Raw genomic sequence first — 18,654 nt, 5'->3', positions numbered from 1 at the left:
ATTCTATAATTAAAAATAATTTTTCTCTCACTTATTTGTCTTATATTTATCAGAAAACATTGTCTACAAAGCTAACAAATTTCTTTTATGTCATTAGAATACATTGTGCCAAGTCATACAACAGAGAGATGTAGTTTCTAAAAGTTATGCTCACAGCTTGGACTATATCAATAGCAAGTAAATATCCTTCTGTATTATTAATGTATTGTCTTGCAATAATGATATCTTTTTATGAAATAGTACCGTTTCCAGTTATTTATAAAGCTGTAAGTGTGTGAGTGTAATAGTAAATCACATAAGCATTGTTATTAACAATGAATTCTATATAATAACCAACTTTATTAAATACTTCAAAATTACAACTTTACTTCAAAATTACAACTCAATTACTTTATCAAATTTGAGTTAATATTATATTATCTATAACATAGCTGAGCAACAAGTATTACTAATTTGGATTAAATAAAGTTTTTGAATGTAATATTTTTGTATATTATCTATTTTAAATAATATAGATGTATCTTAATTTTTCACCCTTAGAAATTAAAAACATCAAATTAATGAAATGAGTGAGGATAGAAGTAAGTGTGCTGAATGTCTGAAGAGCTATGTTTGAGTGAAGTTAGAATTAAGTATGCTTAATGTCAGCATTGTTGGAAAGTGTGAATAATTTTTGACTCACCTTCATTATTTCTTCAAATCCCCTATACCTTAACCAGGGTTTAAATAAAAACTTTTTTTTTGTTTAAACCAGACTTTTATGGTTTATTTAAAACAAAAAGTTAATTACTAGTTTGAGCTCCAACTTAAAAGTAACTAACCCATTAAAATGTATTATTTGTTGTATAGTGGGCCAAAAAAAACAAACAAAAAACTGATCACTCTGAATGACTTTTGACCTAATTATCAGATCTTCACATTCTAGAACTCATTCATTATGGTTTGAGAGGATGAACTCAAATATGCTAATTAATTGGTGCAGACAATATTTTAAGTTACAAAATCAGACACAATTGTGTATTTCGCAATATCTTGAGATCTTCATAAACGAATTTTAAAAAAAATTTGCACACTATTATAAAATTCCTCTATCCAAAGATAATTCCATGCAAAAATTTTTTAGTTAATATGTATTGTTTTTTATTATTTTATTTGATGATAATCAAAAAATTTTTAATTAAAGAATGTAATTTTACATGGCAAAATACAAAATTTGAATGAAATCGCTCCAATAGTTTCTGAGAAATTGAATTTTGAAAAACTCATATATATAATTATTAACTTTTTTTCATCCTTTTAGTGGCTTGATTAAATGAGTAGCAAACATGCTTAGTGATATACGGGGGATTTTGTGCTTGGCTAAGCACCGAACCGGAACATTTGCTTTTGCACTCCAGAGCTACAGGTCAAGAAATATGGGATTGGCACTGTAGGCCTTTGCCTTTCATGGGTTATCCTACCACTGTGTTTAGTTTTTACTTTTTACAGGACTCCTTGGCGTGATAAATTTTTTAATGTTTATCTTATAAATTATAAGCTTACTGATAATTTGCAAGGCCTACAGTGCCAATCTAGTTGTCATTAGATTTTTTATATCTCTTGTCCCAGCTTTGAAAACTGAAATTATAATATAGTAAATATTAATTTTTATTAAACTCAATAATATTTAACTGAAATGAATATTTAAATCTTTTGGCTATTATTTGTAGCTATCAATCGATTTACATTGTCCTCAGATAATTATGAAGGAAATAAGTATATATTAGTAATTGTATACATAATTTAAGATGAACAATGTTAAATCCCTTGGCATATTTTAAGCATGTATGGAAGCAAGTTTTCTTTTAAAATAGTGAAAAAACAATTAGTAATTTTATAATTTTAACTATATCTCTTCATCATCATTAAGAAGGCTATTGGTTATAAATAAGGCAAATAAAAGGCAATTTTTCCTAACTTATTGAGAAATCTTTAATGTTAACTCCTAAGTATTGGACATTAACTAAAATAAATATTCAATGACTGTTATGCCTTACTGATTTATATTCATTACTGATTTAATGTTACTTTCTTCATCTGTTTCTTTTATTAATTTTTAAGGGAGTCTGGTTTAAAGAAAAATCATATGAGATAGATATTTTTTAGACAGTACCTTTTCAAAAATTCTTAATGAAACTACTAATTTCTTTGTTTTAGTCTTAATATTTAGGAACATCCACCTAAAAGAATTAGTGCAAAGCTCAGCATAGCAGTAGCTAATATCCTTGAACTGGAAAACAGTGTGTGAATTAAAAGGTTTTCTTTTCTTGGTAAAAGTGGGTTTTTCTCATTGAATCATGATATAGTTGGTATTTATCAAATATCAGTAATTTTTGTGTTTATAGAGTGTTAATCATTTGATGACATTTCATCCTGCTCTATTCATTCTGTATCAGGTTCATCATAGTAAGTTGAACCCTACTAGAAAGTTTCATTATTTTAATAATGAAAAAAGAGTAAAAAATAAAAATTTAAATTAACCTGGTCACCCTTGATATTGACTGTGTTTAAAATATAATAATAAAATCGTAGCTTTGCAATTATCTTGCGTGTCATTAGTTGGTGTATAAAATATTTTAGTTATTAGTCAAATATGCTGCTATGTTTTCAAGGATTAAATTTATTTAATTGATGATTTTTTAATATTAGGTCTTCTGTTCATGAAAAATCATTAGATTCTGAAGAAATCAATGACTGTTTACAAAGGCTTGAAGGATCATGTGTTAAAAAAAAGATATTTTCATTTTCCCCAAATGAAATGAAAAAATACTCACCCCTTTCTGCAAAATCTAGATCAGATGAAGTAAGATATTTAAAAGAAGAAGTCTTGATCCTTAATTCTTCACTAGAAGCAGAAATAGATAAAAGAAAATGCACAGAAGAAAAATGTGTGAGGTAATGATTCTAAATATTGAGTACTATTTCAGTTTAAATGCTGTTTTATTTTTATGTATAGTTGGTTAATTTTTGTTTTATTTAGTAAGAATCATTTACATAAAATTTTAAAAAACGAATTTTTCCTTTTCGTAATTTAACGTTTCAAACAACAAAATTTTTTTATAATTTAAATGATTCATAATTTTTGTCAAAATTTTGGAAAAATGTTCATGTGAAAATGATTGTAAAGGAAAATGTTTCTTAAAAGAGATGTGCGTGTGTGTGTGGTAGTGTGAATATATATATATACAGTGGTGGCCAATAGTGTGGACACTTTTTGAAAGTTTCATGTTTTTCAATTTTGTGTGCTTGTAGAATATATTAATTTTCACTTAAATACAAACGTTTATATATCAAATTGAAGGTAATTAAATGTAGAATTTAATAATAAATACAGTATTACAATATCTGTATTACAAAAAAGGTTATGCAACAAATAATCAGATCTATCTTAGATTTGCATTTTTTTAAAGTGATACTTACACAATCAATACTTTGTAGGATAACCCTTAATTTTTAAGACAGCTTCACAGCATCTTTTCATCAAATGAACGAGTGTTTGGAGTTCATCTTTCGTAATCACATGGTGCCAAGAATCAATTATAGCTTCACTTAGTTGTCTTTTATTGGATGGACGTTTTTTTTCGTACAAGAATTTTCAAACGTCGCCAAAAATTTTCTATTGGATTGAGATCAGGGCTGTTTCCTGGCCATAGTAATATATCTATGCCTTTATTTTGAAACCATGCTTTGCATACTTTTGCTGTGTGGCATGGAGCTGGATCCTGCTGAAAAATAAATGGTGCGTTGTTGGAGAAGAGATCCCTGATTGAAGGTATCAATTTTGGTTTCAGGGCAGTTTCGATGTATTTTTTGGCGTTCAGGATGCCATTAATCACTTGAATTCGGCCCACACTATCTGCAGATATGCATGCCCAAATCATGACATTTGTTGGATTTTTTGTAGTTGCTTCAACGCAATCAGGATGAAGCGCCTCACCTACTCTACGTCTCACATATTTTCTACCATCACTTCCAAAGAACGATATTTTACTCTCATCACTCCAGATTACTTGCTTCCATTGATTTTCTGACCATTTAATGTGTTCTTTTGCCGACTTAACTCGTTTTTCGCGTTGCTTTTGATTCAAATATGGTTTTTTCCTTGGAATTCTAGCTTGTAGTCCAAATCCTGATAACCTTCTTCTTATTGTTCTTGAACTTACTGCAATACCAGCTGCATTCATTTAACATCTAATGGCATCTGATGACATTTTTCTATCTTGAAGGCATAGCCACTTAATTTTTCTATCGGTAGTAGCACTTGTGCATTTTTTTCGGCCTGATTTGGCATCCTGATTGCCGAAAAATACATCGAAACTGTCCTGAAACCAAAATTGATACCTTCCATCAGGGATCTCTTCCCCAACAACGAACCATTTATTTTTCAGCAGGATTCAGCTCCATGCCACACAGCAAAAGTATGCAAAGCATGGTTTCAAAATAAAGGCATAGATATATTACCATGGCCAGGAAACAGCCCTGATCTCAATCCAATTGAAAATTTGTGGCGACGTTTAAAAATTCTTGTACGAAAAAAACGTCCATCCAATAAAAGACAACTAAGTGAAGCTATAATTGATTCTTGGCACCATGTGATTACGAAAGATGAACTCCAAACACTCGTTCATTCGATGAAAAGACGCTGTGAAGCTGTCTTAAAAATTAAGGGTTATCCTACTAAGTATTGATTGTGTAAGTATCACTTTAAAAAAATGCAAATATAAGATAGATCTTACTATTAATTGCATAAATTTTTTTGTAATTCATATATTTTAATACTGTACTTATTATTAAATTCTACATTAAATTACCTTCAATTTGATATATAAACGTTTGTATTTAAGGGAAAATTAATATATTCTACAAGCACACAAAGTTGAAAAACATGAAACTTTCAAAAAGTGTCCACACTTTTGGCCACCGCTGTATATATATATATATATACACACAGTCGAATCCAGGTTTAATGAACCCCAATTTGTCAAATTTCACGATTTAACAAATTTTCCTTTTCCCCTGATTAAAGTGAAGGCAAAAACTGCTATTTAGCAAATGGAAAACCCAAAACTAATGAATAATTTCGGTGATCGAAATTTTTTTTCTTATAATAATTTGGGTTAGAAAGATTATCTATTGCTTTTCAAATGATTGCAGTATTTATCCTGTCAGGAACATAAACCCCTTTTTTCCTTTTCATCAATTTTAGACACGGCTGGTCTCAGTTCAGACCTCACAGGTGCTTTTGACTAATGATTGAATGTAACCTGTAAGAACAAGAAATTCATTTCTTATCTCTCCCATTCTACAATAACAAAGAAGTGAGGTGTACTGGATGCCTGTAAAGACAAGAAGTTTCTTTCTTTCTTATCTATCCCTTTCTATATTCCATAGAAGTAAGACATGTTGAACGCTTACTTTTGTAGAACATTTGATTTTTTAGAGTTTGTGAAACATGGCAGGTTGTCGGAAATCAAAAATTTTTGTTAAGGGAAAACCTCAACATTTTATGCAAGTTTGGCAAAAACGTGAGACCCCAAAACACTTTAGCAGAAGGTTTCAAAATCTCCGCATCAACTTTAGTTACGATTGTTAAACAACAAGCAGAGATTAAAAATGCCTCTGCAGAGTGTGGTGAAAAATCATCGAAAGTAAAAAGTCATTGAAAGCCACGCCTTTCCGTTCTTGAGTCTGATCTAGTGGAATCGTTCACGTCTGAAATATAGCCTTTAATGGGCCTTTGATCAAAGAAAAAGCTCTTCAACTAGCTGAAAAGCATAATGTGAAAGGCTTTTCTGCATCCAATGGTTGGATCAACTGTTTTAATAAAAGATATGACATACTCCAAAAGAAAGCTGCGGAGAAAAGAAACATATAAATGAAAATGTAGTAAAAGATTGTGAAGAAAAGTTGCTTGACCTGATTGAGGATATTCACCATCCAACATTTACAACTCAGATGAAACGGTTGTTTAATGACTTACTGCCGACTAAACACTCTGTTACAGAAATGAAAAATGCTTTGCAGAAAAAAAACAAGAAGAGGATTACACTTTTGCTTGCAGTTCATGCAGATGGAGCAGATAATATAAAGCAATTTGTGATGGGAAAAGCAGCAAAGCAGGATTTCCAAGGACAAGAGTGAAAAATGAGAAAAATGGCCTCTTTTCATTTGATCCTCTTTAGAAAAAGTCACATGGAAATTGCTTCTGGCATAGATTTTAACGATTATGTCACATGTGATGATGAACTATCTATCTTAGCAACTGAAGTTAATGAAGTATATTTATCGGAAACAATGAATAGCGACTCTGATACAGAAGTTGATGATAATGAAACTCCAGTGAAAACTGTAATTTTCTCTGATGCTTTGTACGGTTTGGAAACAGTGAAAACTTACTTAATGCAGCAAGAAGTAAATAACAGAGTATTTTCTTCTCTTCATGAAGTTGAAAAAGAACTTTTTAAAGTAAGAAATCAAGGAAATAAGCAAATTTTACTCACGAAAAAATTTTAAAATTTCAAATCAATCACCGTGTAATCAGTCGCTGTATTTTAAGTTCCTGAATGAAAAGTGTAAGATTTCTATTTATTTTATGTATATGCTTATTAGAAATGTTCAGATACAGGGTGCGTTCTGAAAGTAAAGCACAATTTCTCAGGAACTTTGTTACATGAGCTTGGATGTTCTCCACTGACTCCCAGTGCTTTCCCTTCAGCTCTCTTTTCAGTCGGGGGAACAAAAAAAAAAAAGCCACACGGAGCCAAGTCAGGGCTATAGGGAGGCTGGGGCACCAAGGGGGTCTTACTTTGGGTCAGGTAGTTTTTACTCCTCTGTCAACTTGCTCCTCTGTCAACTTGCTCCTCTGTAACTGCTTACTCCCGTCACAATTCCATGTGCCACACATTTTGACAAGTTCAGGGTGTTAGTGATTGCTGAATGCTTAACCGACGATCTGACTCCAAAACTTCACGCACACGCTGCACGTGTCATCGATTCGGGCTGATGTTGGGCGTCCAGAACGAGGCTCGTGGGTGACCTTCTCTCGACCCTCCTTGAGGGCCTTGTGCCACCTTCCACACTGAGATGTCGAAATGCATTTTACCTTAAAGGCGCCTTGAAGCATGTGATGAGTTTCCGTCACATTCTTCCCAAACCGCACGCAAAACTTTATCACGTACCGCTGTTCCAGCGAACATCCATCACACTGTGACTCGATAAAAAAAAAGACTTTGAGCAAAGGCACGTCCTACCTCTCCTACTACTCGGAGCGACCTGAGACCAGGCGTGTTTGGAAGGACAAATCCCCCACCACATTTTTAGACCAATCTGAATGCGCTGCGATTCATAGTAGCGTCACAATAAAATTATGCACATTACTTTCAGAATGCACCCTGTATTCCTTAAGGTAAGACAATTTTTTGATTTTTGTCCCTGGTATTACGAATTATCCCCGATTCAACGAATAATATTTTCGGTCCCTATGAGTTTTTTGATTCCGGTCCGAGTATATATATATATATATATATATATATATATATATATATATACAGTGTAACGTCCCATATCCGGACGTCCCTTTCCCGGAGGATCGATTTCCCGGACACTTTTTAAGAATCAAAATAAACAAACATCTCTTGATCTTCCCCTCTAAAAAAAAAAAAAAAAAAGGAAACAGAAAAAACCACCAAGTCCGTGGAGTGACCATTAGTGACGCTCCTCTTCTGGAATGCAGGGAAAGAGGGTAATTTGTTTTCAATAGAGCACAACTGAGTCCCCTCCCCCCCTTCTTTCGTATGCAGCTGGCTAGTAGATGAGGCATTTCTTGGAACCTTTTTACTGTAGAAAAGGGTAAACGTGGAGGGGGAGTATGTCCTTGAGAAACATTGTCCATTCAATATTTAGGAGGCGGGGGGGAAAAAAAGGGGGTAGCATTCTTTCTTTAGCATTGACATGAAAAAGATTTCAAGACTCCCATGCCACTGAAATATGAATTTGACTAACAAAAGTCCTTTTATTCCAAACCAAGAACTAAATTAGATTTCTCCGAAATTTATTCCTTTTTTTCATGCAGTGCACCTGCAAATACATTATAGGAACAGGCGAATACCTTGGCGAAATAAGTCTTGCAAAATACTCTGAAACTAATTTCTCTCGCCAAATATCTCGTATTTAAAGCAATCTAACGCGTCACATTTGTTCGTTTTTACCGATCTAGCATTTGTGAGTTAAGAATTTGTGATTATTGATAGCTTGCTTCTTTTAATTATTTTTATTAAGTTTTTTGACAAGTTATTGTTTTTTTTTAAGTTTTTAACTGCGTAATTTTTATTAAGTTTTAATTGAGTTACTGTTATTCGTGTTAAGTTTTTTTAAAGTTATTTTTGTTTATTACCTTTTATTTTTCTTACGATGTCTTCACGTCCGTCGAAGAAAAGAAAAAATGTTTCTTTATCAATTAAAGAAAAAGTAGAGTTACTGAGAAAATTGGACATGGGCACTTCAGTATCTAAGTTGTGCGACGAATATAAAGTAGGAAAGTCTACTGTGTACGATATAAAAAAACAGAAAGAGAAACTTTTTTACTATTTTTCAAACTCAGACACACCTCTTGCAATGAAGGATCGGAAATATATACGAAATGCTAAACACGAGGATCACGATAGAGTTATGATTGAGTGGGTACGACAACGCCGTAGTGAAGGCGTACCGTTAACGGGACCAATGTTAATGGCTCAAGCAAAGATTTTTCATGAGGATATGGCCATTCAAGAGGAGTGCAGCTACAGCACTGGATGGTTGAAAGCCTTTAAAAAAAGACATGGTATGCGCCAGCTATCTATTTGCGGAGATCGTGCGGAAGCTGACACCGAAGCTGCTGAAAAATTAATAGAAGATTTTGAAGAATTAATTAAAAATGAAGACTTGTCACCAGAACAAGTATATAATGCCGATGAGACTGGACTATTTTGGCGGTATGTACCCCGAAAGACTTTAGCCGCAGCTGAGGAAAAGAATCCAACCGGTGTTAAGGACTGTAAAGTAAGAATGACAATTATGGCGTGTGCAAATGCTTCAGGTACACACAAATGCAAATTGTTTACAATTGGTAAAAGTGCTCGCCCTCGCGCCCTAAAGGGTGTTAAAGTGTTACCCGTAAATTATCGATCTAACCGAAAAGCCTGGATGACCCAGCAACTAATGGAAGAATGGTTGGACAACGATTTTGTGCCGCAAGTCAGAAAGCATTTTCAGTCAATTGGCTTGGAAGAAAAAAAACCGCTTTTAATACTGGATAATTGCTCTGCCCACAAAATACCGTTATTGATGGAAAGGGCAAATGTTTCTGTTGTGTTCTTGCCACCCAACTGCACTTCAATTTTGCAGCCGATGGATAACGGTATCTTAAGATCCTTCAAGTGCAAATATAAAACACAATTCTTGATGTCAATGCTGACCTCTTTAAATGATGGCCAAAACTTACAAGACTTCATTAAGTCTTATTCCATAAAGACTGCCATATGGAATATAGCAAAAGCGTGGGATGAAGTTGATCAAAAGACCCTTAAGAATGCTTGGAATAACGTTTGGCCAGCAACTATTTTTTTTTGGTAATGATGAGGACGAGCCCCTCTTTGAAGGTTTTCGTCCAAACAAAGAGAAAGAAAGTGTGAGAGAGTTGTTGCACTACATCAAAAGTCATTGTGAGAGGGAAAAATTAGATGAAGAAGATGTAGAAACACTAAACTGCGACGATGATGCCCCAATTGTGTCCCAATTAACCGACGAGGAGATCAAAAACATAGCTTTAAACAAGCAGGATAGTGACACAGAAAGTGTAGATAGTGAAGAAGAAATAGCAGAAGAGAGGATTTCAACTGACGATTTAGTTAATCATTTAGATATTGCCATTAAAGGACTGGAACAAAGAGACTATATTTCTGAACAAGAAATCATGTCCCTTCATAGGATTAAGGAAAAATTGCTCAATAAGAAACCGAAAATGAAACAGCTTTCTTTAAAGGATATGTTTAAAAAATAAAATATTTATAGTGCCTACGCATTTTTTATTAGGAGTTTTTGATTTCTATGTAAGGTAAATAATTGATCTTTATTTTACGTAAGCATTATTTTTTTAATATTTTGTTTGATTTAAATCGTTGAGAAAAGCAATTTTTTTTCTGGTTTTCTTGTAACATTAATTTAATTTTTTTTGTTGTCATTTTAAAGCTTTTTAAATGATTAGTTGCGATATATTTACGTGATGTGTTATGGACTTATACTATGCTTATTTTAAAAATCAGAAGTTTTTTTTCCTTAGATGGTTGAGTCAGTAATTCCCTCTTCTTTAATGCATTTTATAACTGCGTATTTGGCGTAATTTTGATAAATAATCAATTTTCTATAATGCTAATGGTTAGTTGATTTTCCCGACGACCACGATAAATTGACAAATTATGTATTAAAGTTTAAATAAAAAAAAAGAAGAAATAACAGTTTGGCGTGTCGATAATCGTGGCGTCGATTGTCGTTTTCAATAAGTACGATGGTTTTCTGTATTTTTTCTAAGTTAGTGTGGTCAATTATGTCTCGAGGTGTAATATTGCGCCAGATTATTTTTTAAACGATTAAATAAAGCATAGTAATATTTAAACATTATTAATGAATAAAGAACAGACATATTTCGGCCGTTTTAGAATTCCAATGCAATTCTTTTATTCACCTCATTTAGTAAAGGATAGCTGTGTATTTTCTTTAAAAGATTTATTTTCAACTTGTCAAGTGATAACAATCCTCCCCCTCTTAAGCCAGGCGAAATTAATATGCCCTTCCTTAACGTTGTTTTGACAACCACTAACGTGATTCTTTCAGTCCCACAAGAAAAAATAAAGATAACTCCATCAGCATGCCGCGCCCTAACGCTTGATTGATAACTTCCCCGCCCTCAACTTGAATGATCTCTTTACACATATTTTCTCTATACAAATAAGGAGGGAATGGATTTTTCTCCCCCACCTACCCACCTTAATGAATGACGGGGAATCCCGTTTCTTCCTTGAATCGTTCTAGTTCAAAATGGCGGATAGAGCAAATTAATATTTTCATTACTACTGTCAATTTTTTTTCGTTTTCTAAATTTTAAGCACTAATTATTTTTTTTCTAATATTTTGTTTTCGATTGATTAAATATCACATTCAAATACTAAAACATTATTGCCCAAAAAATAATGTTTATTTATTTTTTGCTTCTTAGATTCAGATCGTTTATTAGATCATTTTAAGCTTTGTTTATCTTAGGGGTGTATTATACGGAAAAATCTATTATCCGGACTTCGGAAAGTCCCACCGATTCCGGATACGCGACGTTCCACTGTATATATATATATATTTACTTTAGTATTTGTAAAAATTCTCTTATAGTTTTGCAAGTTGAAAATAGTGCTAAAATACAATTTGACTTAAACAACACAAAAATGTAATCCTGTTGAAACTCATTATCATGAATTGTCTTGGAATCCGTAATAGACTACACTTTGTTGAAAAACTGTAATGCATATAACATATTTTAGGCGATAAGAAAGCGATTATATTATATGAAACAAAATTATTTCATTTGTATTATGTGTACTTATATATAATTTTTTTTTAAATTAAAAATTTGATTGATAGTGAAACACCGAAAATAACTTAAAATTTTATCAAAAAACTGAATGAACAAAATAATTAATATCAAAATAAATATTGTCAAATTTATGTATATTTAAAGGACTGAGAAAAATCATTCGAATATAAAAGAAGTAACCAAGTAAAACTAGTTCCAAAATGACTAATCCATTATATCAATATAAGTTCTAAAATGACCCACGAGTCCACTGCACTCATGAATCCAAAAGTATCTCCTACTTCCAACTAGATCCATCCTTGCTTCTCAAAACTTCATACTTGTAACTGCTTTGAAGAGAACTTATTTCTGGAATCTTTTGCATTTAAAAATAATAAAGTTTTTGGTGCTGTGATCTAGATGTTAAATTTTTTTTTAAAGTTTTTGGAGTTTTACTAAATGTATTTTAAAATTTAATTGATAATAAATTTACTTGTTAATTTCATGTTTTATTGATGTGAAATACTAAATACTTTAAAGTACTTAGTACAAAATATCATATACATTGATACAAACCCAATTCTATTGTTTTTTTCTAAAAAAGGAATTTTAAGACTTTTTTTTAAAACCTGATTTGTTAATCATATTTGTGTTTCAATTCATTTAAGTTATGTTGCATTCAGTAACAAACTGTTTAGTACACATTTCTTCCCAATATTTTGTTTCTAATTAATTAATTTTATTCATTTTAAAATTAGATGCAAGAAAAAGAGGTTATACCTCAACATATCATTCAACATCTCAACATATCATCAACATGGGAGGCGGGAATGCATATCATTTGTTACAAAATTTTTTATCCCAATTCATAAAATTGCTTTGTTGAATATTTTTTTTCAAGTTTCTTAAACTTTTTTAATCGTAATTCACAAAATATTGGGAAGAAATGTGAACTAAACAGTTTGTTACTGAATATTATATTATTGATAACAGCCATGGTTTTTCATATACAAAAGCAAGTTTATTTCTTAAACCCTACATCTTAATTGAAATTTCACAATAATTGTGTCCAGGTTAAGATATAAATTTTTTATTTTTTGTAATTTAATACTCATTGAAAAAAGTGACTATAATTCTATGGATTCTTAAATTGTTATTATATTCTTTCAGATTAGAAAGACTTGTGAATGTTCTACAGAAGAAATTAAATGGGCAAAATGTTGGCATTCCTGTATGATTGACTTATTCTAGTCATTCATGCATACAGTAGTTCTAGTCCTTTGAGAGATTTTATTTCATTGTATTGATTTTGTGCAGTCAAAGTATGTCACTTTTCTAATAAATATATTTTCTTTATATCTCATTTTGTCAGTGTTATATTTCTTTATAAACTTAAAGACTAATTGATTGGAAATTTTTATAGATAATAATTATAGTGAGACTTGTTTAGTTCGAAATCATTAACTTAAAGCATAATGTACATCCATAATATATTCTATGTAAACAGTACTAACTTGCACGATTCAAAATGTCAGCAAAAGAAAAATCTAAATATGTTTGAATTTTAAAAGGATTAGAAATCATCACATTTTTGCATAAATTTATTTATTCTACTTCAAAGCTTTATGGAAAACCCAAGACAATTTATCCAGAATGTTAAATAATACGATAATTATATTGGTATGTGATATCGAGCAATATGTAATGAAGAAACAATAGACCATAAAATGTTTTTTTCAATATATAGTGAAAGGCAAGCAACTACAAATTAAGCTGTTTTTCTTCAATAAACTTACTTAAAGAGATGACTTTTTATTAAATGTTTAAACTCAAAAAAAAAAAAAAAAACACATTTTTAATTTCTTGTAAAATAATTACAGTAATATTTTATTTTGCTTACACAATTACACATATTGAACTAAATTTTTGATTCCATTGGATTCGCTCAATAAATATTTTTCCTACAGGCTTTGTAATACTTTTTTCACAACAAGAACTCCAAAAGCCAAAAATGTTAGCTTTTATAATTTTGGAATAAATTGTTTTCTTCTCTCCTTTCTTAAGCTTTAAACTATTTATAATCCGCAGAGTTTCATTTAAATACAAATGTTTGTTCTTAGTTTTTAAATAATTTATCCTGAAACTGCTCCTTTTGAAGGTATTTAACTTTGACCAAATATTAATTTTTACACTTTATTTTTTTATAAACACTTAATTTTTTTCAATCTATGGAAAAAATCATTAACTATCTGAACCATCATTTTTCCATGGCTGAATGGTGCTTTGTTTCTATTTTTTGGCCTTTGTTAAATCAGATTATTTAATTTTGTAAAAACAGAATCCTTATACAAAGCTTCTACATAAATTAACTTGGAGATAAAGAAACTCTTTATTACATATAGGATTTCTCAATTTCGGTATTGATTAAAACTGGTTGTAACTATGTATCTTATTATTTTTAAGAGTTTAAATTAATGAAGTCTGATTTAATAAATTATACAGATTTTAAAATTCTTTTTAAAACTAAACTAAATATAGTGAAATAATTTATAAATTATGAATTGTAAACTAAACTTTTTCTCTCTTGTACATTAAGTTTTATTTGTTATAACTCCCTTATAACTTTTGAAATCTAGTTATTTTTGATTTACATTCTAAAGCTATATTAACTGGAACTTCTACTGGTTCTGCAAGTGTGATTTTGTTTTTTTGCTTGCATAATAAACCAGTTTCCTTCGTTGTTTAAAAAGACTACTGATAGTCTAGGGGTTTTTCATAGTAAACTTCACTGTAACTATTTTTCATCAGTTGTCATATTAGAGTTCATATATATGTTGCCAGACATACCAGAGGCGTGTATAACTTCAATTCTGGCATGTATAGCTTCAAATCGGGTTACCCTTACGTGCCTGGCCCTGCAGGTAAATATTAAATCATACCCTTATGCCAATTAAGCTGATTTAATTTTTAATTAAAAAAGTATTTAATCCTGTATCTGTGTGTAAAAAATAATAAGTTGAAATTGAATGTGAAAGCGATAACTAATATTTTCTTAACTCTAATGTTAACATCAGCTTCAAAGTTCAAGGGAAATTTGAGTATGTCGGAGCAGGTGATTTTTTTTATAAATATAGTTTATTATTCGTTAAATTGTTTTATCATTTTGGTACTATTGATTATAAGTTTCTTTAAATGAATAGTTATATTGATATCCAGACATATGTTCAAGCGAGTATTTTGCAGACTTACATTCCTGGTAGAGCATGTAAAAGTTTTGAAATTTTTCGAGCCCTTATCTTAGGGGTCGGCGACCTATTGAAACAGAAGAGCCAAAAGTTGCAATTTACAAAATTTCCCAGTTTTTAAAGAGCCACTAAAAATTTTCGATTTAATATTGTAGTATTTGCTTATATATATTTGATTTCAAATAAACGGCTTTTAATACGGAATAATATTTATTCATGTAAAAACCCAAATATAGATAGTTACATTAATGGGAGCATTGACTTTGCATGCCTTTTGAAAGTTTAATTAAATCTGGTTTATAACTTGCTATAAGTTTCAAGCCAGACTCTAGATTTTTATTTCTAAGTTGACGTCTAATTTTACTTTTTATTATATTATGTTGACCAGCACTCCATATGCCAACTTCTGACTTTTGATAATAAATAATTAGTTTTTTTGTATGGAATTTGAGAGCCGCAACTTTACATTATAAGAGCCGCATGCGGCTCTCGAGCCACAGGTTGCCGACCCCTGCCTTATCTATATTGAGTAACATGGTAAATGGGATGGACACAGGTTTAAGGCAAGGCAACTCAAAATTGTACTAATTTATTCATTTCACAATGGTTGGAAAAGTCTGTGCAATATCCTTCACTCTTAATAATAGAGATTATTTAGGGAAGTGTTGCAAATTAATCTATTTCTTAAGGAACATGATATAAAAACGCTCATTAGGGGTTTCTATATATATATATATATTAGTATAATAAGTAATAAAAAATCTTTATTTTATAAATCTTCTTATATTATTTATTTGTTTAAATTCTCTCAACTCATTATTCAGAACAAAACCTGTTCACGTAATTAATAATTCACATCCTCTTGTAAAAATAGTTTAAGGAATGCTATGATTATCACTTTAAGTTTTTCCCTTAAGTAAGCATGTAAACGAGAGAAATCCCTAGACTTATTTTATGAACAAATTACAATTAATGTTTTCGTTTTTTTCATATGATTTGGGAAACAATGGCAAATATTTGCAAAGCCTTTCCTTATTGTTTAATAGTGGATTACAGTGATTTTAGTGCAGTTTGGATGCTCATTCTATGGTTTAAATTGATAAAATAAAAGATATTAAATATCTATGTTTTAGATTATCTTTTAATGAAATTAACCCAAATTTTACTCTTAGAGTATCATTCAAATTTCTAAATTCAATTCCAACTTAGAATAAAATGATAATGAAATTTTCATAACATAAATTTGTACTAATCACAATTTTAAATATTTAATAAAAGCAATAAAATTTGAACTGGCTTTACAAAACCTTACAAACTAGGGTTCATAGTTGTTTTGATGTACCCGATAAAAAAAATCCTTATTTTTCCTGATTTTTAGCGTTTTGTCCTGATGTTGGTGTGATTTTTTTTTTGCTTGTTCAATAAGACTTTTTCTAAATTCGATTTTTCAGGAACTATTTAACCGATTTTGCTGAAATTTTGTATTTTGCCATATAAAATTGAAATCTTTAAAATGATTTTAAAAAGTGTATACCTTACTATTCAAAATTTTTTTGACTGTTATTAAATAAAATTATAAAAAATATTAAATATTTACTAAAAGATATATTTTACAAGGAATAATCTTTGGATAAACGAGTTAAATAATTGTGTGAGTTCTCGAGATATTGCGAAATATGCAAAAAGTATAATTAACATTAAGAGGTCCAAAATTTGAAACTATCTCCTGACCAACTATTGGGACCATATATTTTGGGCGATGGAAATCTGAATTTGTTGAAATAGAGGTATGTTTATTCAGAGAAAGTACGTTTTTGCGTCAAATTTTTTTAAACTTAAAATATCGTTTGCAGTGTAATTAGCATATTTGAGATCACCCCCTTGAACCTTTAAGATAGAGCCTTAAAACATGAAGATCCAATCATCAGATAAAAAGTTATTTATTGTGGTCTCGTTTTTTTTTTTTTTGCACTGTGTGCAGCGGGTGTCTCACGCATGGGTGGCTGAAGAAGAGCACATAAAACCTTTCTTCTACATCACAATTTGTTTTCATTCATAATAAAAAAAGCTAACCATATACTTGAACTCTTAAATATATCTAATATAAAAGTTAAATACTGCTGTGAGTATTCTGTTGTCACTGCTTTTTCAGTTCCTGCAAGTTTGTCTATTGACTGTATTATTTTGTGCCTGTGAAAAAGCATAGGATCTTATTTAAGGAACTCAACATTGTTTATTATTTTTTTAAGGCGTTTTCTTACATTATTGTAATAGAGACTATCATATATATAGATATATTTTCTTGTTTTAAGAGAGGCTAGGGTGCCTCTCACCTGTCTAAGTGTTGAAATTTTTTTTCCTCAATGCCTTCAATTTTGCATAATTTTTTCTTCATGCATAAAAATCCTTAGTTTTCACCAAAACTTTTCATTATCTAAAAATATGAAGTAATAAATTCATACTGCACTCTATTGCAGTCAATCCTTTTAACAATTTTTCTTCTTCTTTTAAGTTGTGAATATAGTAATTAAATTAGGGGTTATTCACTAGTTTTTGCTTGAATAATTTTGGTAATACACTTCAAAACTTGTTTTGGAATGCTCGTATCTTTTAATTTGATTTAATGATAACTCAATAATTTCTAAAAATCACAAACGTAAGATAGTTTAAATTTAGAGACCGTTCATTAATTACTTCTCATTCAAACTTATAATCTTGTTTCAGTCTTTGATCATCCTATGGAAAATAAACGCAATATTTATGCTGTTTATATTTTTTTCTTAATATGTTTAATTGCTAATTAGAAAATGTTAAAGATAAACTGATAAAAAATTTTAGTAGTAATTTTTTATGTGTTGTTCATCAAAGTTCAGTGAAAACATTGTTTTTCATTTCTCATTACATTTATTGCAAAATCGAAAGTACTTTTAAAATAATTGTTTAATTTCTTAGCTTTTTTCCCTGTTTTATGATCTTTGTATCTAGATATATCTTTATTTATAGAGGGGTTAACTGTTATAGTTTATCTGTAATTATTACGTTTTTTTGTCAAGATTACGGTCTAAGAGTTAAGTATTAAAAATTATGGTTTTTGTGAATTTTAGTAATAATCTGAAAAAACTAAGTTTTTCTTCATTGACTACCAATAATTATGATTTCTGTTAATCACAGCAAATATTAAAAAAAGTAATAGTTATGTATTACTTTTTTAAATGCACTAATTTAAATTTTATTAATGATATATGTATTATTTATTAATATTTGTACTATTGTGTTAATGACTGATAGTTAGTTTGGGAAGCTGACATTCTGTGCATTACGTTTTCTTATTTGTTTATTTTTTCATAAATTTATTCTTTAGTTTATAGATAATATATGATTTAGTTCTGAAGTAATTTATTGCTGTAAGAAAATAACTATAATTATCAGTTTTCTTTTTAACTTATTTTAATCTATCTTTATATTAAGAAATCTGTTTCCGAAGTCCAGAAAAGTCGGGTTCCAAGATTTGTCACCGTGCGTAAGGCATTCAGGACATTTTACCGTTTTCTTATATCATTTCTGATCAACTTGTTCTTATCTTAATTTTTTATTTGAAAATGTTGATTGTTACCCATATTGTTTTTCTCTTTTTTTTATGTTGTAAAGAATTAAAGAAATATGCCACACAAAACAATATTTTCTAATCAGTGGATTACACTATTTTATCTCTTCATTTCCCCGTCTTAAAAATAATCTAGTATGCTTGTATTGTAAAAAAATTCTTTATTT

The 18,654-nt window shown here is 30.1% G+C and overlaps 1 protein-coding gene across 4 annotated transcripts in view; it reads left to right on the top strand.

Moving 5' to 3' along the window:
• The window catches only part of LOC107443371 (uncharacterized), a 36,260-nt gene extending 23,264 nt beyond the window's left edge, over positions 1–12,996 (top strand). For all 4 annotated transcript variants that reach the window (XM_016057222.5, XM_016057221.5, XM_016057220.4 and 1 more), the window contains exons 9-11: positions 98–177; positions 2,689–2,934; positions 12,809–12,996. In XM_016057222.5, coding sequence (XP_015912708.3) covers positions 98–177; positions 2,689–2,934; positions 12,809–12,875 — 393 coding nt within the window. In that variant the 3' untranslated portion in view covers positions 12,876–12,996. The remainder of the gene's footprint in view (positions 1–97; positions 178–2,688; positions 2,935–12,808) is intronic.
• The last annotated feature ends 5,658 nt before the right edge of the window (positions 12,997–18,654 follow it).

The sequence above is a fragment of the Parasteatoda tepidariorum genome, chromosome 12 (genome assembly GCF_982258835.1).
Source record: "Parasteatoda tepidariorum strain Cologne lab strain chromosome 12, Ptep-v5.0, whole genome shotgun sequence".
NCBI lineage: Eukaryota > Metazoa > Arthropoda > Arachnida > Araneae > Theridiidae > Parasteatoda > Parasteatoda tepidariorum.
This window is presented reverse-complemented; position numbering and strand designations above follow the sequence as displayed.